The sequence below is a fragment of the Orcinus orca genome, chromosome 13 (assembly GCF_937001465.1).
Source record: "Orcinus orca chromosome 13, mOrcOrc1.1, whole genome shotgun sequence".
Taxonomy (NCBI): Eukaryota; Metazoa; Chordata; class Mammalia; order Artiodactyla; family Delphinidae; genus Orcinus; species Orcinus orca.
Genome location: NC_064571.1, coordinates 12,541,096 through 12,563,615, shown reverse-complemented (window position 1 = coordinate 12,563,615; position 22,520 = coordinate 12,541,096). Strand labels below are relative to the sequence as shown.

Below are 22,520 nucleotides of genomic sequence, written 5' to 3'. Positions count from 1 at the left end.
AAGACGTGGCTTTTGAAAAGAAGTTTTCCATCCTTTAGTTCCTCTGCGTATTGTAAGCAGTGGCATGAACACAGATCCTTATCACTTGAACTTGAGAGGTCAGACTCAAAGGTTCATGGTGCATTTATTCCAGCAACAAATTCTGCTCTGGGCCCTGTGGTGGTGGTAACCCTCCCCTTCAGTCAGCCTGTGTGAAAGGCATGTCCATAGAGTCGGTGGTGCTGACTTTTCCTACAAACATCCTAAATCTTTCCCAGTCTGGTGCTCTCAGGTGCTCTCACCTAGCCATTCCGGAGGTCCAGCCTTTACATATACTTCTGAGTGTATGTATTCTTTTGCTTATTTTTATTCAACAGTGTAGCCTGGAAATCAGTATGTATCTATTTGTAGTGATCTTCCACAGTCTTTTTTCATACTGTTAGATTTTTTTAGAGACGTTTCTAATATTTTGTAGATTTGGCTCTTAGTTTAGGAAATTAAAAAAAATGTTAGTTCCCCCTTATCCAGGAGGAATATGTTCCAAGACCCCCAGTGGATGCTTGAAACCACAGATAGTACTGAATCCTGTATACACTGTGTTTTCTCCTATACAGCCATACCTGTGATAAAGTTTAGTTGATAAATTAGGCACAGTAAGATTAACAACAACAAATAATAACATAGGACAATTATAACAATACACCATAATAAAAGTTACATGAATATGGTTTTTCTTTCTCTCAAAATATCCTACTGTACAAATGTAATGCCTTTTCCATCTTAACTGGGCACTTATGCACTGTAGTCTTGTAACTTTTGCAGTTTGAGATGCAACAGCAAAATTAGCACAGCTTTCTTTTTCCTTCTTTAACTTCATGATGGAAAATTCATTCTTACCATAGATCTTAGCAACCTCGGCATGTAACTTTTTTTTCTTAACTTACTAAATTGAGGACTTTCACTTTTTTACTTAAAGGACTTTATGGCTTGTCTTTGGCATGAATTGCCAGCATCACTATTGCGCTTTGGGACCATTACCTTGGAGATATTGCAGGTTTGGTTCCATTCCACCATAATAAAGTGAGTATGATATAAAGCGAGTCACATGAATTTTTTGGTTTCCCAGTGCATATAGAAGTTATATTTATACTGCATTGTAGTCTAGTAAATGTGCAGTAGTATTATGTCTAAAAAAGCAATGTACATACCTTAATTAAAAAATACTTTATTGCTAGGGACTTCCCTGGTGGTGCAGTGGTTAGGAATCAGCCTGCCAGTGCAGGGGACAAAAGTGCGAGCCCTGGTCCGGGAAGATCCCACATGCCGTGGAGCAGCTGGGCCCGTGTGCCACAACTACTGAGCCTGCGTGCCACAACTACTGAAGCCTGCGCGCCTAGAGCCTGTGCTTCGCAACAAGAGAAGCCACCACAATGAGAAGCCCACGCACCACAACGAAGAGTAGCCCCCGTTCTCTGCAACTAGAGAAAGCCCGCGCACAGCAGTGGAGACCCAATGCAGCTATAAATAAATAAATAAACGAATAAATAAATAGACTTTATTGCTAAAAATGCCAAAAAACAATTACAGTAGTAACATCAAAGATCATTGATCACAGTAACAAATATAATAACAATAATGAAAAAGTTGGAAATATTGCGAGAATTACCAAAATGTGACACAGAGACACAAAGTGAGCAAATGCTATTGGAGAAGTTGTACCCCTAGACTCCTTGGAGTCAGGGTTGCCACAGCCTTCAACTTGTAACAAATGCAGTACCTGCAAAGTGCAGTAAACTGAAGCACAATAAAACGAGGTATGCCTGTATTAGGTAAAGTAAGGGTTACTTGATACACAAGCACTGTGGTATTGTGACGGTCAATCTGATAACTGAGATGGCTTTTAAATGACAAATAGGCAGGATACGCAGGACAAAGGGATGAGGGCTAGCTACTCAAAATGGCGTGCAGTTTAAAAGTTGTGAATTGTTTGTTTCTGGAATGTTCCATTTAATGTTTTCGGATCAAGGTTGCCCCTGGGTAACTGAAACAGTGGAAAGTGAAACCTTGAATGGCCATGGAGGGGGAGGGGGGTGGTGGTGGTGGGGGAGGGGGTGGTGGTGGTGGGGGAGGGGGTGGTGGTGGGGAGGGAACTACTGGTACTGTATTACCAGAGGCTTTGGGAGGCCATGACGCTACCTTTATTTATTTATTTATTTACTTATTTATTTATTTACGGCTGCATTGGGTCTTCATTGCTGCACACAGGCTTTCTCTCGCGGCGAGCCGGGGCTAGTCTTTGTTGCAGTGCGCAGGCTTCTCATTGTGGTGGCTTCTCTTGCTGCGGAGCACGGGCTCTAGGCGCACGGGCTTCAGTAGTTGTGGTGCACGGGCTCAGTAGTTGTGGCTCGTGGGCTCTAGAGCGCAGGCTCAGTAGTTGTGGCGCACTGGCTTAGTTACGCCGTGGCATGTGGGATCTTCCCGGACCAGGGCTCAAACCCTTGTCCCCTGCATTGGCAGGTGGATTCTTAACCACTGTGCTACCAGGGAAGTCCCCCTTGACATTATCTTAAGTAACAGGTCACTGAGGAGGAACTCCCAGCCTAGCACTGGAGCAGTGTTCACTATGTGCTGTCTACCTTCTTCAAGCTTCTGGAATGAATTAACTTTTGCTGTTCATGGGGCTAGATCTCCTACCTCGTGGTGGACCAGGTTGGATTTGAGAGGAAGCCTTGGTGGGACTCAGTGTCTGACACTTAAATCCAAGAGGATTCTGGGGATTATTGCCGTCACTAAGAGTTAATGATTAAGGGTGGTTTTTCCTGTCCTCCACAGGCCCGTCAGCTCATCCTGCAGTATGGCTTAACTCTCAGTGACCTGGACCGACACCCAGAGGTAAGTAGAGAGAGGCTGCTGGGTTTTTTGGTCTCCTTTTTTTTTTTTTTTTTTTTTTTTTTAAATAGCTGTCACTTGTTCATGGGCTCTGGATATCTTGTTGAGTCTAGGAGAAGAGAGAGTCAGTTAGTCATACTAGCTTTTCTCCTAGGACTTTGAATATTAATCCTAGCTGAGGTCAGAAGAGAAGAGCTTATGAATTTCTAGGACATTCCCTGTGGTTTAACCGAGAGGGCTCAGGGACCCAGGGCTTCCTGCAGCCCTCACACAGACGCATACGTATACAAGCAGGGCGGCCCTCAGAACTAAGTGGAGATAAGAAGCATCATCTGAGGCAGCCATGGGTCTTTGAAAACAGATTAAAGTGAAGTTGTGTGGTAAAGATGATTAAACACACGGACAATCTGGAGGAGACTGAAGAGCGAGCAGCGTGCTCACGGCTGTCGTTTACTGAGCCCTGACTGTGTGCCAGTTACTATGCTAAGTGCCGGGCCTGTATTAAACCACAGTCGTCCCCGGGTATCTGCTGGGGAGCGGCTCCAGGACCCACTGCGAATACCAGAATCTGCAGATGCTCAGGTCCCGTAGTTGCCCCTCTGTATCTGCGGTTCAGCATCTGTGGATTCAACCAACCGTCGGTCACGTACTGTAGTACGTATTTAGTGGAAAAAAATCTGTATAAGTGGACCTGTGTAGTTCCAACCCATGTTGTTCAAGGGTCAGCTGTATTTAAGCTCCAGTAGTCTTGAGGGTGGGTACCATTAGTACCTCATTTTACAGATAGGAGAAAGGCACAGAGAGGGCAAGGCATTTGCCTAAGGCCATGCTGTTTGTAAGTGGCAGAGCCTGAAAGTGAATCCAGGTGCTTCTGGCTCTAGAGGATGCTGCTTAGAAGGGTGTTGTGGGAAGAGGTAAAGTTTGAGCAGAGCTGTGAAGGCTAGGTGGCAAGGGCAGGAGAGAGCATTCCAGAGAGGGGTAGATGGGAACCATGGGAGCGGTTCCAGTCTGGCATGTGTGCAGTGCTGAGACTGGCTGGGGTGTCTAGGACCGAGTGAGTGGAATGGCTTTGTGCACAGCAGGGGGAGGGGGAGAGGGAGAAGGAGAGGAGAGGGCAAGGCTGCATTGGAAGAGTGAGGTGGGATTTCGGCAGCTTGAAAACAGACTTGATGGTGGTCTGCTAATCCACTGTGTCATGGGACATGTGGGCCACAGATGGGTTAGTAAGTACCATGGGAAGGGCTTGTTCAGAGATATCTGTGGGTAAAGCCAGGGCACAGGCTGAATCAGCTGTTCAGCTCTGTGGGGAGAGTGGTTTGGGCTGAAGGTGGGCGTGAAACCCAGACAGAAAAGGTTGCCGCCTTCCAGGCCCCAGAGAGCTGCCATGGTGCAGAGAGGGGAGGAACATTGCAGGCTGTACCTCCATCCTTGTGAAAGGGTGGAAGCGAGGATGCCCCGTTGAAGCTTTGCAGGCCCTGGGCCAAGCAGCTTCTAACTGCAGCTTGAACTGAATCTGCGCCCTGAGGTTTTATACTGCTCTTTTAAAGACCATACTTGAGGCTCCCGCCTTGTCTCTGCAGAGTACCAGGAGTGACAAGAAGTACATCCCTTTCTTAATTTCAAATTTTGAAACATGAATGAATCTATTCCCACTGCTTTTGGGCCTGGCAGTGGAGCTTCCTGTAAAGGGAGTGGGCCAGCCCAGACAGGTGCCTTGGTGGGTCATAGCGGGGGTACCTCAGAAAATTTCCAGTTCTGTATTGCATCAGATGTGTGTCAGCATGCTGGTATTTTTGCCACATTAGTACGGAGACTTCTGAATCAGTGTGTCTCAGCCTTTTTTCCATTAATGCCCACCCCCAATGAAATTTTAATCTCACAGGTATACTGTATACCTCCTTCTGTACTTGGAGGTGAAGTTACTCACGTTGAGATTGCATGCTCTCAATAATTCCAGCTCATCCCCAGAGAAGCCCATCAATGAGTAAAGGGAGTGTAAAGTGGTGGATCAGAGTTGGGCCCAGGTGTGGTTCCCCTGTTTGTTTCCTGGTGACCTTAGTGGAATAGCTTAACCTCTCAGGGCCTCAGTTTCCTGACTGGCTAAATAGGAAGAACTGTGCTGGCTAATAGGGCTGCTGGGACCTGATGAGCTATGGCATGTTCAAGCTTAGTGCTTTTTATATCTTTCCTTACCCTCAACACAGATTGACCTTGCCATCGATGGTGCTGATGAAGTCGATGCTGATCTCAATCTCATCAAGGGTGGAGGGTGAGTGTTGTGGGGATTTTTCTGCAGAGTATCTGCCGGTTAATCCTTAGCAAAGCAAAGTGGAATACAGAATAAACACATTGCCGCTGTGATGTACATGGGTTTGTCTCTCTGCTTGGATGTGGATAGCATAAGGCTGTAGAACCAGCCTGGCATTTCTGGTTGTTAGTAGCAGTCTGGTGACAGGAACCTGGGCCTCTTCAATGAAATTATTCATCTTAAAGGGTTCTCTTTGCTGCCTTCTGCTGATTCCAACTTTAAAAACTGTACGGGCTAAAGCAAACATATTACCGGGACTAGATTACTAGGTCTGTGGGCTCTGAGCAGTTAGTGATGTATGTATTCATTGATTTGGAAAACATTTATTGGGTGTTTCTTAGGTGTTGATTTTGGGGGTTAGGAAGTGGTGAGTCGAAGGAGGTGAAGTCCTGGTCTCCTGGTTCGTATAATCAAGCAGGCTGTGGAGTGACACAGAATTTGCTTCACATCTCACTGTGCTCTCTCTCCACTTTATAACCTGGCTGTCACACTGCAGATACGGCAGGTTGTTCAGAGCTTGTCCTTACTTCTCCAGTTGCAGAACCTCCGCCCCATGCCGTGCTCAGGTGGCTTCTCCCCAGGCACAGTGCTTCCTGACAGATGCATCTTAGATGGGATTATGCCCGCTGCCTGACTGGGAACCATTTCTCCCAGACACAGGCTGTGTTTCCATAGTCCATTTACTGGAAACAGCATGTCTTAGCTTGGGCTGCCATAACAAAAACCTTAGACTTAGTGACTTAAATGGAAAAATTGATTTCTCACAGTTCTGGAAGCCCTGGGCTTGCAGATGGCGGCCTTCTCAGTGCAGCCTCCTGTGGCGGAGGGAGGGAGAGTAAGAGAGCTTTCTGGTGTCTTCTTAAAAGGATATCCATCCTATCAGACCAGGGCCACACTTTAATGATCTCATTGAACCATAATTACTTCCTTAGAGACCCCATCTTCCAAGTATAGTCACATTGGGGGTTAGGGCTTGAACAATTGAATTTTGGGGGAGGGGCAGGGAGACACAAGTCAGTCCGTTGCACAGTGTGATGGAGTTGGGGCGGTGGTGGTGTTCCTTTAAGAATTAAAAATTAAATTTCTCTTTAAGTGCCAGAATTGAGTGGATTTTGGTTTCCCATATCTGACCTTAGTTTCCGAATTCAGTTTTTGTCTTACTTACCCCTGTGTTCATTTGCTGCTTCTTCCCCATCCCCCAGAGGCTGCCTGACCCAGGAGAAAATTGTGGCTGGCAATGCCAGTCGCTTCATCGTGATTGCCGATTTCAGGTACGATGTTTGGTGTTCTGAACTGTCCACTGAGGAGGTAGATCGGACCCCAGGCTTCATATTACAGAGGAGGGAGGGGCTTTTCTGATAGTCTATGGCGGAGGGCCGTGTCCTGGAGGATTATGCTCTGCTTTCGTGCTGAAGTTAGGTACTGCTATTTCATGTGTCCACTGGAAGGAGGAGGAAACAGCTCGTCACCCTTGTTAACAGAGCGCGTCCTTATTTATCACTCGTTCGCTCCTAGCAAGGAGCCTCAAGAAGTGGCCCTGCAGCCTCTGGGGTCACACGTGACTTGTGTCGTGGACAGTCTTTGACCAGGCTCTCAGATTCTCCTTCAGGGAGTCTGATAGAAGGCACTCCTGCGAACATTTTAATTAAAAAAAAAATTACAGCTGTAAATGATGATGTTCTTCACACCTGTATATGACAAGCCAGTCACATCCAGGTTTTAACATTTTTGTCATATTTACTTACAAAAGCTACTGCTTTTCTTTTTTTTTTTAACATCTTTATTGGGGTATAATTGCTTTACAATGGTGTGTTAGTTTCTGCTTTATAACAAAGTGAATCAGTCATACATAAACATATGTTCCCATATGTCTTCCCTCTTGCGTCTCCCTCCCTCCCAGCTACTGCTTTTCTTAAACGGTGAAACACAGCCAATGCATTTGAAGCCCCGTGCACTCGACCCTTCTCGCTTCCCTTGTCCTCTTACCTCATTATTACCCCCATGCCTGAATTTGCCGTGTCTGTACCCCTGAGCTTATTTACATTTGTTGTACTTTCTGACTCTTTCTTTCCAGGAAAGATTCAAAGAACCTCGGGGATCAGTGGCACAAGGGAATCCCCATCGAGGTCATCCCGATGGCCTATGTCCCAGTGAGCCGAGCTGTGACCCAGAAGTTTGGGGGTGTGATTGAACTTCGAATGGCTGTCAACAAGGCAGTAAGTGGCCAGGGAGGTTTCTGGAAGGCATTCCAGGCTCTCAGGGCTGTGTCCTCCTTCCTGCTTCCATTAGGTCTGTGCCTAGACTGGGCAGGTGGCTTCTGTTTATTTATTTTTAATCAGCCTATTGGTTTACTTTTAGAGCGCTGGCTTTATCAGTTTCCACATTCAAACTCATGTAGATAAGACTATACTTAATGCAATGCATATTCTCTGTACAGATGGGCGTATTTTCTGTCGCACTCGGGATCTGTGCTCCTTAGGTTATCTGGTCTTTGTACCCGAGGCCTGGATCTCTGACTAACAGCTGCTAAAAATGGGTTTTGGGAGGCCCACCTGGGGCAGAAAGTTATTCAGGTTTCATGGTGTAATTTTATTTTTCTTCCTCTTTTCTCATTCTGTGGTTAAATGAAGTAGAGTTTCTTGGGAGATGTGAATTCCTCCCCAGGAATATACTCCAGAAACTTCGTCCATATGTTTCTCTTCAGCTTCTAAAGTGGGTTGCACAGAACTTTTTTTTTCTTACACTTAAATAAACAAAAAAGCAACAGCAATACTCCAAAAAATAACTGTAGTTGCAGACGGAACTATATATAAAAAGTTTGGAACGTACAGAAGAGAAAGCAAGTTATCTGTAACTCTACCCTGACGAACTTTTATTGTGACGTGTTTTCTGCCTGGTGTTTTTGTGACTTTTACAACATCATAATCCTAATCATACTGGTTGTACAGAGCTCTGACTCTGGCTCCCTGTGTAGCTGAAAAGCCAAGAGGAGATTGTTGGGGTGCTCTCTCATGGCTGGGGTTCCTCCACACTAGAGCCCAGCATCGTGCCTTCGTGGGGTTCTGCACTGGGCTCCCAGCCCTTCTCCAGTTTGCAGAGGAGTCCTCACTTCCTTGCCTTTGACTGTAGTGTTCTGTCAACGTTTACGCTGCTAAACGCTTTCTAATGCACAGAGCTGTCGCGGAATTCTGGATTACTTAACTAAAACTACCCCCAGCCTGTCTGACCCCAGGACCCATCTCTGCTCCCTGCCTTTTGGATGGGTCTGCCCCACCTGGGGGAGCCTTGTCTTATGTTGCATTACTGATGGTTCTTCACGTGAAGCTGTGGGAATGTTGAGCCGTGTTGGTAGTCTGTCCTGTTGCTGTAGTTTTTCACTCTAATCATAGCTAAGAATCAGTGAGCACTCGCTGTGGCTAACGTTACCCATGTGGCTTACCCACAAGCTGCCTGATGAGGTATGTTTCATTATCCCTTTTTTGCCATTGAGGAATCTGAGGCTTTCAGAGGTTAACGGCTCCTGTGAGATCTATCTATGCCTGGATGGCTTCAAGACTCCAGTTCTGACTCCCAACTTCCTGCCTCCTAGAAAGCATGAGGCAGGGGTACTGGTTGGAGTGGGTTAATTAAGATACTTGTCTTTGGTTATCACCTCCACTCTCCTGCTCTCCTCTGCCTGCCTGTATGTACATGGCCTCTGTAAGTGTGGGGAATTATCTTCTAGGGTCCTGTGGTGACGGATAATGGGAATTTTATCCTGGACTGGAAGTTTGACCGGGTCCACAAATGGAGTGAAGTGAACACAACTATCAAAATGATCCCAGGTAATGGGAGTGGCGTTCACTGAGCACAGACGCCCATGCCCTTCGTAGCTGTCCCCTGCCTCTGGCCGTGGATGGATGCGGGCTTTGCAAGACTTGGTTGGAAAGAATTTCCTTCATGCTGTGTTTGGAATTCCTAACTTCACGCCTTTGCCTTTTCCTTCCGAGAAGAGTTATTGCTCACCAAGCAGCTTCGTTGGTTGGCATTTCACAACCCATTCAGTTGGGGTAGGCCTGGAGCTGATGGGGTGTCAGATGGGGCCTGCCTTGAAATAAGCCCTCCCTCTCTGCGAAGAGCCTTTCCTTTCAGGAGCTTGACTGCAGCCTCTTTGATTTTGGCATGTTCTCTGGGGGAGAATGACTCAGGTCACCCACACATTAGATTCTTGCCACAGGCAGAGCGCTGTGACACGTGTTACAGGGAGTTCTACTGTTAATAGAACATGGGCTCTGCCTCAGGGAGAGTTGATGTGAACCTGGGGAAAGCTGTGTGGGGCTGCCTAGGAGCTGTGCCTACAAATAAGATGGAATGTGGAATACCAGGAGTCTAGAGTTGCTTCTTCTGTGAAGCAGGGGGAGGTTCATGGAGGAGAGGTAACTTTGGACCTCTGCCTTAGTGTAGAGTGATCCAGACACTGTGCTAAGTGTTGAAAAACGTCTCGTTGATCCCCCAATTTAATAAGATAGTTACAGAGGAAGACACGGATCGAGGAAGGGTACATGGTTTGCTCAAGGGCTGCAGCCCCAAGGTGGGAGCCTGGGTTGTCTGCCTCTAGGCCCTGAACTCTAAGTCCTTCCTTCGTCGAGAGCCAGGTCAGGAGGGGGTTGTGTGACACGGACATCTGGAGCAGTGGGGTGTCTCCAGTCCACCTTGTGCCAGGGATCCGGGCCCTGGGTGAAGGCTGGGTAGGCAGTATTGAGGTGAGTTATGAGTCCAGGCCAGAGGTGGTACTGAGGGCTCATACGAGGGGATTAAAAAGAGGAGGCAGATGTGAGAGATATCAGTCTTACGATATCGAGCGACTAAGATTCCAACTGGGAATATTGCATGACACGAAGTATTCTTGGGCCAGAGCAAGCTAATGGGGCAGGTGAAGTCAGTTTAGTAGATTGTAGTGGCTAGGGGTGGATTCTGGAGCAGACATCCTGGGTAAGGATCCAAACCCAGGCTTGCTCTATCAGTATGACCTTTGTGCAGTCAGTTAAATCTCTGCGCCTCAGTTTCTTCCTCTGTAAAAGAGTCTGCTGTTAGTGCCTACCTCATAGGATTGTTGGGAGGAGTAAATGAGTTAAAATGGTGCTCAGCACACGTGGAAATATTTGTTGAACGAGTACATCCCTAGGAAGGAAGTATACTGTCTTCATCATCAATTAAGTTGCTAGATTACATTCTGATTTACCCATGCTATTTGGGAATGAAATACATATAAATATATAAAATGAAAAGTATATAGACATGTAATAAAGAGCTAATTCTCCAACCTTACTTTACTCTACTATTTTAGTCTTCTATTGACAATCTTTTTCCAGATTTACTATGTAAAGAAGATGGGTTGAATTAAGCCTTATTCCCTTACTTAGTGTTAACTTTTTAGTGGAAGAACTAAAGAGCCTTCTAAGAAGGCAGGAGGAAGAGAAGCCATAGAGGTCGCTGTCAGTAACGTGGGAGGATTAGCCCCGAATGATAATGCAGACAAACCCAGGGACGCACAGGAAACAGCTCACCATTGCCGGTGCTCTTCCTCTCTAGGTGGATTTCTTGCAGTGCCCACTAGGTAGCTCTGTTGCACCTGTTCAGACCTTTCTTGGTGTATTGAGACATTGAGATCTCCTTGGTGAGCAGATTTCTCCCACGCTTTGCTCTCCACCTCAGTAAGTAGACGCTACATCCTAGAGAAGTTCAGAGTTTCATGAGGAACTTAAAATGAAGAAAGCGAAAAAAGAGAAGCTAGATGTTAAATTATTTAGTGCAGTGCCACCAGGATCATCAGTGAGGTTTTGTTCTCTTTCTCATTCTCTTTTCTCTTCCTCTTTGGTCTCTTAAGATACTTGCTGCTGGACCATGATCAAGGGAGGAAAAGAGGGCAAGTTTCCCTGTCTATCCTGTCTGTCCTGTCACCCTGCCCTTGTCCCATGTACGTTCATTTATGTGAGGACACTTAAAGGACAGTTAAACCGGTCCATGGCTGGTCACGCCCTTGGATGTTCCATTGTTTGCACGCAGAGCAGAGGTTCTTTCCCCCATGTTCACACTGAGCCATCTCTGCCCTTTCCACTAATTGGGAGGGTGGGGGTAGGAATGGGTTAGTCGCTCCTAGCATCTCAGTAATCTGAAGAGAGTTTGCTCTAAGATCAGACCTTAGACTGCTGCCGTACATCTCTGCGCTTTCTTTGAAGTCTTTTCTGGAGCCAGTATGGCTTTCTCTTGGATCAGGTGGAAGCTGTCACCTTGTATTACAAAATTTTTGCAAAGGATGGGTCTTGAGTGGCCACTTGGCATGTCTTTGGGAGGCCCCAGTTGTGGCGGCCCAGTGTGGTGCTGGAGACCTCTGTGTTTCAGCAGCTCCTTTCTCTACCTGATGGCTTTTTATTGCCGGTAAATGATTTTATTTGTTTATGTATTGGGGGCTGTCTTTGAAAATTTTAATTTTGTTTATCCTTTTTAATATATGTAGTTCAAAATTACAAAAGTAAACAGTGAAAAGTCTCTATCTTCTATCCCTTTGCCCTTCCCCCTGTCTGGAGGCAGCCAGTGCTGCCAAAGTCGTGTGTCCTTCTTGAGTTGATCTTTCATAAACGCAAATCAGCCCCCGCCCCCATCTCCTTTTACATAAGTGACAGCACACTAGACAAGTGGTTTGCTTCCTGCTTTTTCCCATCTTGAAGATTATTATGTAATGGTTCACAGAAGAGCTTCCTCATTTTTTTTTTAAATAATTGCATGGCATTCCATTTTGTGGCTATCACATTATTTATTTAACTAGGTCCCCACTAGCAGATATTTGTTTCCAGTTTTTTTTGTTTTTGTTTTTTTTCAGAAGGGAATTACCAGATCAGAGAATAAGTGTATCTGATTTTGCTATTGGTGCAGAATTGCCCTACACACTGGGTCCATCAAACTTTTTTTTTTAATTTTAATTTTATTTATTTATTTTTGGTTGCGCTGTGTGGCATGCAGGATCTTAGTTCCCTGACCGGGGATCGAACCTGCGCCCTCAGCAGTGAGAGCTCGGAGTCCTAACCACTGGACCTCAGGGAACTCCCAAACTTTTTTTTTTCGATAGTTGAACAGTATAGTTAAGTCCCCTGCATATGGACGAGTTCTGTTCTAAGAGCGCATTTGTAAGTCCAATTTGTTCATAAGTCCAACAAAGTTAGCCTAGGTGCCCAACTAACACAATCGGCTATATAGTACTGCACTGTAATAGGTTTATAATACTTTTCACACAAATAATACATAAAAAGCAAACAAAAAATCAAGAAAACATCTTACAGTACGGGACCTTGAAAAGTACAGTAGTACCAGCTACATCACTGCTGCTTTTACCCTTGCTTCCAGACATCCCGGGCTTGAAACAAAGATAGTATACTACTGTACTCTATGCAGTACTCTACAGTAAAGTACACAAAAGCACAACCACTTGTAGAGGATGCACGGACGTAGCAATGTATGCCAGACACGTGAACTAACTTATGTGATCGGACATGCGAACGCACGTTCACCTCTTTGAAAGTTCGCAACTGGAAGGTTCGCATGTAGGGGATTTGCTGTATTATCTCATTGTAGTATGTGTATATACGTAAATATTTTCAGTGAAGGTTGCTTACAGTTGTAGTTAATTCTCGCTACTGAATAGTATACCATCATATTTATGTGTTTGGAAAAAAGTTTGTATATCCATTCTACTCTTATGGGCATTTGGGTGTTTCTAGTTTTTAGCTATTAGTAAAAGTGCTGCTGTGAACGTTCTCATACACGTCTTTTGAGGGCCATATATATACCTAATATATACCTTATATACCAAAGAGTAGAATTGCTGGATCATCAGGTATGAATATGTTCAGCTTTAGAAGATGTACCAGCAGACATTTTCCAACGTAGTTTTGCCAATTTACTCCTACTGTTAGCGTGTGGGAGTGTCTTTGCATTCTAGTCAAATTTCATTATACTCATTCTGGTGAGTGTGTTGTGGTGTCTTGTTTTAATTTGCATTCTCTTTTGACTAGTTTGAGCACCGTTTTCTCTGTTTATTGGCCATTTTGGATAACCTTTTTTGTGAAGTGCCTCTTTAAGTCTTTTTTTTTTAATAAATAAATAAATAAATAAATTTTCTATTTATTTTTGGGTCTTCGTTGCTGCACACGGGCTTTCTCTAAGTTGTGGCGAGCGGGGGCTACTCTTCATTGTTGTGCGTGGGCTTCTCTTGTTGCAGAGCATGGGCTCTTAGGTGCTCGGGCTTAGTTTTGCTCCGCGGCATGTGGGATCTTCCCGGACCAGGGCTCGAACCCGTGTCCCCTGCATTGGCAGAAGGATTCTCAACCACTGCGCCACCAGGGGAGTCCCTCTTCCAGTCTTCTGCCCATTTTTCTACTAGGTTGTCTGTCGTCTTATTGATTTGGAGAGTTCATATATTTTGATGTGGTATATGCATTGCACATATGTTCCAGCCCTTTGTGGGAGAAAGTTCTAAGGCTGATAGTGTGATTGAGGATAACTGGAAGTGGGGGTACTTTGAGTAGTCCTGGGGGGCCTCTCTGAAAAGATGGCCAGTCCAGACTAAGGCAACAGTGTGAGCAAAGGCCCGAAGGCCAGGAGAAGCTTTGCACATCTGAGTATAGAGGGAAAGCCAAGACTGCAGGGGAGGAGGCATTGCAAGAAGAAATAAAAGTAATCAGAATCTCTTTTCATTGTCACGAGGGAGGGAGGGCTTTAGACTTGTCATTTCTTTGTCCAGTGCTGTTCATGGTAGTTGCTCCTACGGACCGTGCCCTGTGATCCTGGTTTTCTTCTTGCCTTGGGAACCTGAAACTTAATGCTCCCTCCCGTCCTTCGTCCTGCAGGCGTGGTGGACACGGGCCTGTTCATCAACATGGCGGAGAGAGTCTACTTTGGGATGCAGGACGGCTCGGTGAACATGAGGGAGAAGCCTTTCTAAACTGGCCCTGCAGGAGCGGAGTGTGTTCCCCTTGTGTCCCCAGCCCGCCGCCGAGGCGGACATGCCTCTCCAGGAGCCTTTGCCTTAATGTATCTGTGCCAGGTGGACACTTGGCAGGGTGGGGGGTTGAGGGTTAAATCTGGTCTTCTGAAGTATTGTTATTAAATGTCTTTTTAAAAAGAGAAATATAAACATATATATTTTTACTATTAAAAATACTTAGTTGTTTTTTTATAAAGTAGAACTTGATTTCATGTTTTATATGAAACATTTACCAAAAAAAAGGAGGACTGTCTTTTAAACTTTTACCTTGAGCCTGCTGGTTACGGTGAAGCCTCTGAATATTGGGTTTGCTGAGAAATGTAAATCAAACTTTTCTTTAAACTGGTGAGATGAAGGGCCCAGCCAGCAGCGATTCCCTGATGCCTTACTGGAAACACTGGAGTTTGTTTACTTTTCTACCACACTGTTTTATTTTTCGTTTTTGTTGTGTACAGACGCACAGTGTGTAGTTACGTGTTGTAAGATGTGAATGACAGAAATCCGGTGAGCGTAGGGGTGTGGTGTGTGTGACTCAGAGTGTGTAGACCACCAGGGGGAAAATACGGGGGCTCTTTTGCCGAGAACAGGGGGTTCATTCAGACCCCTCTTGTTGGAAGCCATTGGCTGGAAGTACTTGCCAGTACTGCCAAAGCACTGCTGTGAAACACGTTTAAATGATTGTCTTTTCGTCGTTAATATTTTTTTCCTTTATTGTTATTTGCATGGTTCGGCATCAGAAGTTGTTACCTCTTTATATTGTTTGAAGGTTGAAATAAAACAGTATGGTGCCGTTTTGACTGTTTGTCTTTACTATAGAATTTTTGTCAGTTTTGCAGTAAAATAGGAATCAGTTTTGCTCACCCACTTTACATTGGATCTTTGATAAGGGGTAGAATTCACTCAAGCAATCTTGAGCCAAAGAGTAGACAAATATTACCTTTATTTCTGAGAGAGCTTGATGTCAGTTTTATTCCAGAGACCTCTGTCAAATAAGACATTAGTTTTCTTTATTAATAGAGGATGACACAGCTGAACAAAAGTCACAAATTATCCCCAAGTTTCACACCGGTCAGACTTTCGATCCTGGAAGCCGACAAGCAGTAAAGTGGGTAACCTGACTTTTCTCTGTGTTCTCCCGGTCTGTAATCTTCGCAGTGTGCCTAACGAGCAGTGAACCGTCCAGAAAGCCTCCGATGGGAACGGAAAGGCTGTGATCAGCTCAGTGATGATTCTAGATGGGACTCGGGAATCCATCCTGTTGCAAAGGTGTTTGTGCTGAGAGCCCTGATTCCCCCCCGCCATGTGCTGACTTCGCACGATCCTTAGACAGTCATTTCACTCGCCTTGGCCTCTGTTCTGAAGCTTGGATTATAGCTGCCAAACTTAGTGGCATTGGAATTCCTGCTAAATCAAGTTGCAGGAAAAAAGTCAATCAATCAGGACTGAGCACTGACGAGGCTTTCTTTGCTGAATTCCTTCTCTTCTTTGCTCTTAAGGTGCTGTTTAAAAATCGTTGCCTCACACATTGTTAGGAGACCTATTGTTAGGAGCGCTTTATTTTTCTCCAAGACTCTTTTGGTCTGGGTGATAGGTAATTTTTGCACAAAATGGGCACTAGGTCTTAGCTGAGAAAACTTTTGATAGAACTGATTTTTGGAATGATCCTTTAAAGCTCTTGGATTAAATTCATAAAGATAAAGGCGTAAAGATAAACAAAGTTAAACTGGGCTTCTGAAAAACGCCTGCACGCTCCACAGTACGTGTAAATCCTCAGAGACTTTCATACGCCTTCACACCTGTGACCCAACTGCAGTTCCCTTAAGTGTGAATGTGAGGTTTTTCTTCTCGTGAAGAAGAAAAAAACACCTGCTGTGCTTCAGGTACGCATACAGCAGTTTGTTCTAGAGGTCAATTTTGATTAAAGTTTCTTCAATAAAGTTGTTAGTAATGTGATCTTGTTGGATGGACACAATTTGCAGGCTTGTGAGCCGTTGGAGGGGCACAGGGCAAGCTGCAAGTCCGGGGTTTGGGAAAAGTTTATAACCAAGTTAAGCTGCCACCTTTCTGGGAGACATCAAAGGGGAAAAACAATCACTTGGATTTGAATCAGATCGATTCTACTTTGGTTTCCGCTAGAGCTCATCAAGTTTTGATACTCTTCAGTCATCAGGTGTTTTCAATCAAGTCCCCATCACGTGCCAGTTCTTAGTGGGGAGTAGTTGGGGGCCCGGGCGGGGGAGGGTGGGGACAGAGACGAGACACCTCCTGTGCTCCAGCTGCTTCCAGCCTTTGGGGCGAGACAGATTGACAGAGGAATTGTCAGCACAGTAAGGAGGAGGGGCCACGAGGTAGGAAAAGTTACCAGGTGAGACTGGTGACAGAGCCCTACCTGTCCTCACTGTGTGCAGGTGCTGACCTGGGCCTTTGGCCTGTTGTCTCACAGCAACTTGGTGGTGTCTGTTCTTTTCATTGGCGGAGTGGGAAACAGGCTCAGTTTAAGTAACTTGTTCAGGTCATACACTGGAAAGCAGGCCAGGCTTTTCTGGCTCATAGTTGCAGGTGGTTGTAGGACTCTGAAGGGTTGGTGTTCTTAATTGTTGTATCCATCATTTGTAACTTGAATCACAAGTAATTTGTAATTTGTTAAAGTACTGAAGTTAGTGAATGGTTTATTGTGTATGTCTGTATGTGTATAGACTCATGGGTAATCCTATACTATTAATAAATTTCTGTTCTCTAATGAGCTTTCTTTTAACGGGAGAAAGGAGCAGGACATTGTACAACCTAGGGTCGGCTGTGGGAAGGCCCTTGTAGGAGCTGGTCCTTAATGCCATCACTGATTTTCTCTCCTCCCATGCTTGTTTCCTTTCTCCCCTTTCCAAGATATACGCACAGTGGCAACCATAGGCACTGCTAGCCTGGGGAGGATGTTTATGGCTAAGGGTTGTCAGTTCCCTGTAGCCAAAGACTCTTCAGAACATGTAGTTGAACAAAATTGGTTTTATTGACCCATTGAGTGAAGGATGTCACATGCCATGGGGAGTCTGTCCAAGGGTGTTAGGACTTAGAGGATTTAGGTTTATGCCTGGGGCTTTGGGGGAGGGCTTTGTACTGGAATGGATGTCATCAAGAAGCAGGAGAGGGCTTCCCTGGTGGCGCAGTGGTTCAGAGTCCGCCTGCCGATGCAGGGGACACAGGTTCGTGCCCCGGTCCGGGAAGATCCCACCTGCCGCGGAGCGGCTGGTCCCGTGAGCCATGGCCGCTGAGCCTGCGCGTCTGGAGCCTGTGCTCCGCAACGGGAGAGGCCACAGCAGTGAGAGGCCCGCGTACCGCAAAAAAAAAAAAAAAAGGAGAATTCTGTGATCGGGCGTCTTAATTTTTACTGTGAAGGTAAGAAGAACGGAGTGAGGCTAAAGTTGGGATCGGCAGCAGTCACTCAATAGCCAGGGGAGGGGCTGTCTGGTCCTGTTTGTGGTTTGGATGACGTTCCTTCGTTGTCTCTTTTATGGAGACATGAAATGATTACGGAGTCATCTCGTGTTTGTCCTCACAGTCACAGTGGCTTTGTCTGATGGTGTTCTGTGATGTTGTTTATGATGCACAGGAGAACACAGCAGCCTTGCTGTGGGGTGCCAGGCCAGCTCTTAGCGACACCAAGACTGGGCTCTAGAGCCTGGCCAGTTCCCAGCTGTCAGGGGCTGCATTTCTCTTCCCCAGGATCTTCTGACCCCAGGATCTGGAGACCTGAGTGTTCTATGAGCTACTCTTCCCTTCCCTTTGGTTAACAGGTACTGAGTACTTTCAGTGTCCTGGGCACTGGGATGGAAGAGTCAGGCCACAGATACCCTATGATGTGACTCTAGCCTTCAAAGACGTCGTTGGTGCCATGAAGTTTGCTCGCTTCCTGTCCCACCTAGCAGCGGATGCAGCCAGATTTAGGATTGCATCAGCCTTCACTCTCCACTAACCCAGTGATCAGATGATGTTTTTGACACAGGTTCAGTGCCTTTGCTTTTTTAGTAACCAGCTTGTATTGCAGGACAGCAAAACACTCCAATATAGCCTCGCATTCAAATGTGCCCAAGTTGACCTCTGCAAATAAACGTCTTTCATGATGCTTTGAGAGGGATGGAAATGTGATGGTTAATGAGGGCAGTGTGGTAAGGTGGAATCCAGAGGGGAAGGGAAAGGTCTTCCCTGCAAAGGCCACCCCAGGGTTCTGTGGACAACGCATTATGCAGCCTGATTCAGTGTTGAAATTCCATCACTGAGAACATCTCTGCTCGGCAGCAAGGTGGGAGAGGAAGCAGCTTCTCTGGGAATGGAAGCCCTGGCTGCCTGCATCTCTATCAGCTTCAGCCCATGGGCAATAAGACCCCCAAATGTCTCCCTGATGACAGAAATACATTGGAGGGACTTCCCAGATTCAAGGGTGTTCCAACCTGAGTTGCAAATAGGAGAGTGGCACGCATCCTCATTTTATTTCAGAAGCTGTTCTTAGTGGAGTGTTAGGCCAGTCTCCAGTCTCTGATGAGTTCAATTCAGATTAGAGCTCTGATCTGAGTTTAGCTCTACCTGGCCCATGTTCCTGTGCCAGTGGTGCTGCCTCCTGTTTCTTTGTGAACTTGTGGAAGCATTCACAAGGCGAGAGCCCGCAGGGAGCTCTGGCACCCAGGGCAGTACAGGTATGGTCGAGAACAGCACTGCCCAGTGGAAATGTGAGACACATATATGCTATTTTAAATGTCCTAGTAGCCACGCTAAGAAGGTTAAAAAAAAAAACAACACCAAAAAACAGGACAAATTAATTTTAATAAAATATTTAACCCAGCAAATCCAAAATATTACTATTTTAACACATAGTTGATACTTTACATTCTTTTTTTTTACTAAGTCTTCAAAATATCATATATGTTTTACTTCGGTACATTTCATTTTGGACTAGGCACACTTCAGGTGCTCAATAGTGACTATAGGATTGGGGAACAAGGTTCTAGAATTCAAGTGGAGCTCTGGTGTTGTCCTTGTTCTGACTTTTTAAAGCCTCCTTTGATTCACAGGAGCAAGCCTGGGTTCTCCTGTGGCCCTAGATTTTTTTTAAAGCCCACAGAGCATTGAGTCAAATAGAGGGCTCCCCAGGGGCTCCACTCAGTTGCCCCAATTTTTTTTTTTGGCATCTCTTTATCTGTCTATCTATCTATCTGGGTTGTGCTGGGTCTTAGTTGCGGCATGTTGACTCTCGGTTGTGGCATGCAAGTGGGATCTAGTTCCCCGATCAGGGATCGAACCCTGGCCTCCTGTATTAGGAGTGTGGAGTCCTAGCCACTGGACCACCAGGGAATTCCCATCAAGCAGATGACTTTTTTGACCTTATAAGTGGCCTTAACTCCAGGAAAGAGAATACCATTCCTTCAGCTTCTGAGTTAAATGATTATTTTAGTTGAGGTATACTGTTTTTGCTGAGAGAGGTAAGTATGATTAAGATAGTAACCTTGGTTTGGAATTCCATTCTTGCACTTACTAACTTTTGGATAAGTTATTTCACTCATAAGCCTTGATTTCCTCAGTGTAAAATGGCTATAAAAATGTTACCTTTTAGGGTAATTTTGAGGATCAAATGAATTAATTCATGCCAAGTGCCTAGAGCACTTATTGGCACATAAAGCACTTGAATGTTTTATTCTCATTAGACTGCTGTGGGCTTATATTTTCTAGATTCCGTGGGCCTCACAATGAAGAGCATTGGGACGTGCAAAAATAGCTTGCTGAAAATAATTAGGGGGCGCATAGGATGGGGAAACAATGAACTGAGTCATAGGTACATGGGGTTCACTGCTCTCTGCTTTTGAATGTGTGATATTTTCCATAATAAAATTTTTCTTAAAATGGCTTGCCAACTTTTGTCCTGGAATTTGCTGAAAGAAAACATTGTTACAATAATTTTAGGTGCCCCTGTGAAGTACCACGTAGGATTATCGAGATGTGTGAGTATATGTGTGTGTTCTGCTCGGGAAAGTCAGGGAAAGCCTCGTAGGGTAGGTGGTCATTTAGTTGTATCTTTAAAAAAATTTTTTCAGCTCTATTGAGATATAATTCACATACCATACAATTCACCCACTTAACGTGTACAGTTCAGTTTGTAGTATATTCGTAGAGTTGTGTAGCTGTCGCTACAATTCTAGAACATTTCCAGCAACCCAAAGAGAAACCCCTTGTCCATTAGCAGCAACTCCCTGTTTCCCCTCAGTGCCTCCCACCCACACCCCCCAGTCCCAGGCAACCATGAATTCACCTCTTTTTTCAAAATAATTTATTTATTTTTGGCTGCATTGGGTCTTCGTTGCGTGTGGGCTTTCTAGTTGCGGCGAGCGGGGGCTACTCTTCGTTGTGGTGCGTGCGCTTCTCGTTGCGGTGGCTTCTCCCGTTGCAGAACACGGCCTCTAGGTGCGTGGGCTTCAGTAGTTGTGTCACGCCGGCTCAGTAGTTGTGGCTCATGGGTTCTAGAGTGCAGGCTCAGTAGTTGTGGTGCACGGGCTTAGTTGCTCCACGGCATGTGGAATCTTCCCAGACCAGGGCTCAAACCCACATCCCCTTGCATTAGCAGGTGGGTTCTTAACCACTGCACCACCAGGGAAGTCCCATGAATTCACTTCTTGTCTCTATAGATTTGCCTCTTCTGTAATTTCATATAAATGGAGTCATACAATATATGATCTCATTGTGTCTTATTTAGCATAACGTTTTCAGTTCTTGTTCATTCTTAGAGCGTGTATCGATACTTCATTCTTTTTTATGCTGAATACTCTTGTATGAATATGCCACATTTAATTTATTCGTCAGTTGATAGACACTTGGGTTGTTTCCACTTTTTATGAGTAATGCTGCTGTGAACAGTGATGTACAAGTTTTTGTGTGAATGTATGTTTTTTGTTATCTCCTTGTCTGTTTGTACTTCTTTCTTTCGATTTAAATAAATTTTAAAGCCTACTGTTCTAATTCCTCTGTTTTCTGTTTTCTTTTTTACTGTTTATATTTTAGTGACTTTTTAAAGTGGTTGTTCTAGCTGCTGAATCTTGAAGGAAGAGTAAAAGACCACCAGGTAGGCAGTGGTGGGTGGGGGAAGAGTGGAAAGAAGCATTCCATGGAGGGGGAACAGAATGTGCAAAGGCAAGGGTTAGTGAGGACCTGGTGGGTACGGATAAACTCGAGGAGCTCTGTATGGGTGACAGGTGATGGTGGCTTTGGGGAGGAGCTGAGAGAAGGGAAGGCAGAAACCACTTACTGAAGGGCCATGTTCACCACAGCAGTGGACTATGGTCTTAATTCTGACAGTGGGGGATTTAGGCAGCGGAGACTTAGGGTCCGTCATTGCTGGCGGCAGGGAGGAGGGTGGGATGAACAAGGCAGAGTCTGGGCCGAAGAAATCAGTGATGAGTCTATAGAAAATGTTCAGAAGGGCTTCCCAGTTTATTTGAAGACTTTGTGTTTTTTTTTTAAAGGCTGGTAGAATGTTTTCTTTACAGTTTCAGGACACAGCAAGTCTGGGTTGTACAAGATGCCAGGAAATGGTCTATATCATGTGGGTACTTTTTCTGAGCGTCACTAGTTACCCTGGGGGCAGGAACTTTGGCGCTTCCTAAATCCAGTTACCTTCAAAGTGTTTCCGTTAAAATGATCCATTGTTTAGGAACCCCCCAAACACGATGAGATATAAAGTGGAAGTAAGAAATAGGATTCTTGGGAAGGAGACACAATCATCAATGTAGAGGAAGATCAATATATAAAAGGCAGATATGCAGAGGCAGATAAAAGGCACGTACTGAGTTTAGCAGATTTTTTTTTTTTCCCCCTTCTCCAGCATCTGAACCCCCTATATATATCTGGGGAATTCCTCACTGTGGGAACTTGATGTGAGGCATGTCTTGCCCTTTCTACCACAGCTGAAATGTCTATTCTTCCTACTCCCTGGCTCCTAGGGCATGGACTGAGGCTTGATCAGTGGGCTGCCCCTGCCCAAGGCTTGAACCTTAAGGCAGCGTCCCAGCTATCTATTGCATAGTAAACCACCTCAAGGTGTAGTAGCTTAAAACCACCACCACCGTTCATTTGCTCAGTCCTGCAAATTGAGCAGAGCTTGCTGGGGATGGCTCATCGCTGTTGTATGTGGCTGCAGCTGGGGAAGCTTGGCAGAGGCTGGAATGTCTGGGAGATGCCTGGGCCGCTCACTCTCCCTGGGCCGTCTTGGGCTTCCTAACAGCATGGTGGCTGGATTCCAGGAAGGAGTGTTTATGTGGAAGCTGGAAGGCTTTCTCAGACATTGTACAA

The 22,520-nt window shown here is 45.4% G+C and overlaps 1 protein-coding gene across 5 annotated transcripts in view; it reads left to right on the top strand.

Annotated features, from left to right (window-relative positions):
* The window catches only part of RPIA (ribose 5-phosphate isomerase A), a 113,693-nt gene that overhangs the window by 16,011 nt on the left and 75,162 nt on the right, over nt 1-22,520 (top strand). For 3 of the 5 annotated variants that reach the window (XM_049695891.1, XM_049695892.1, XM_033416307.2), the window contains exons 4-8: nt 2,812-2,871; nt 5,073-5,137; nt 6,379-6,447; nt 7,251-7,392; nt 8,901-9,000. In XM_049695891.1, coding sequence (XP_049551848.1) covers nt 2,812-2,871; nt 5,073-5,137; nt 6,379-6,447; nt 7,251-7,392; nt 8,901-9,000 — 436 coding nt within the window. Of the gene's footprint in view, nt 1-2,811; nt 2,872-5,072; nt 5,138-6,378; nt 6,448-7,250; nt 7,393-8,900; nt 9,001-14,058; nt 14,990-22,520 lie in introns of those variants that run through there. The other 2 variants (XM_004285632.4, XM_033416308.2) reach the window with 2 other exon arrangements.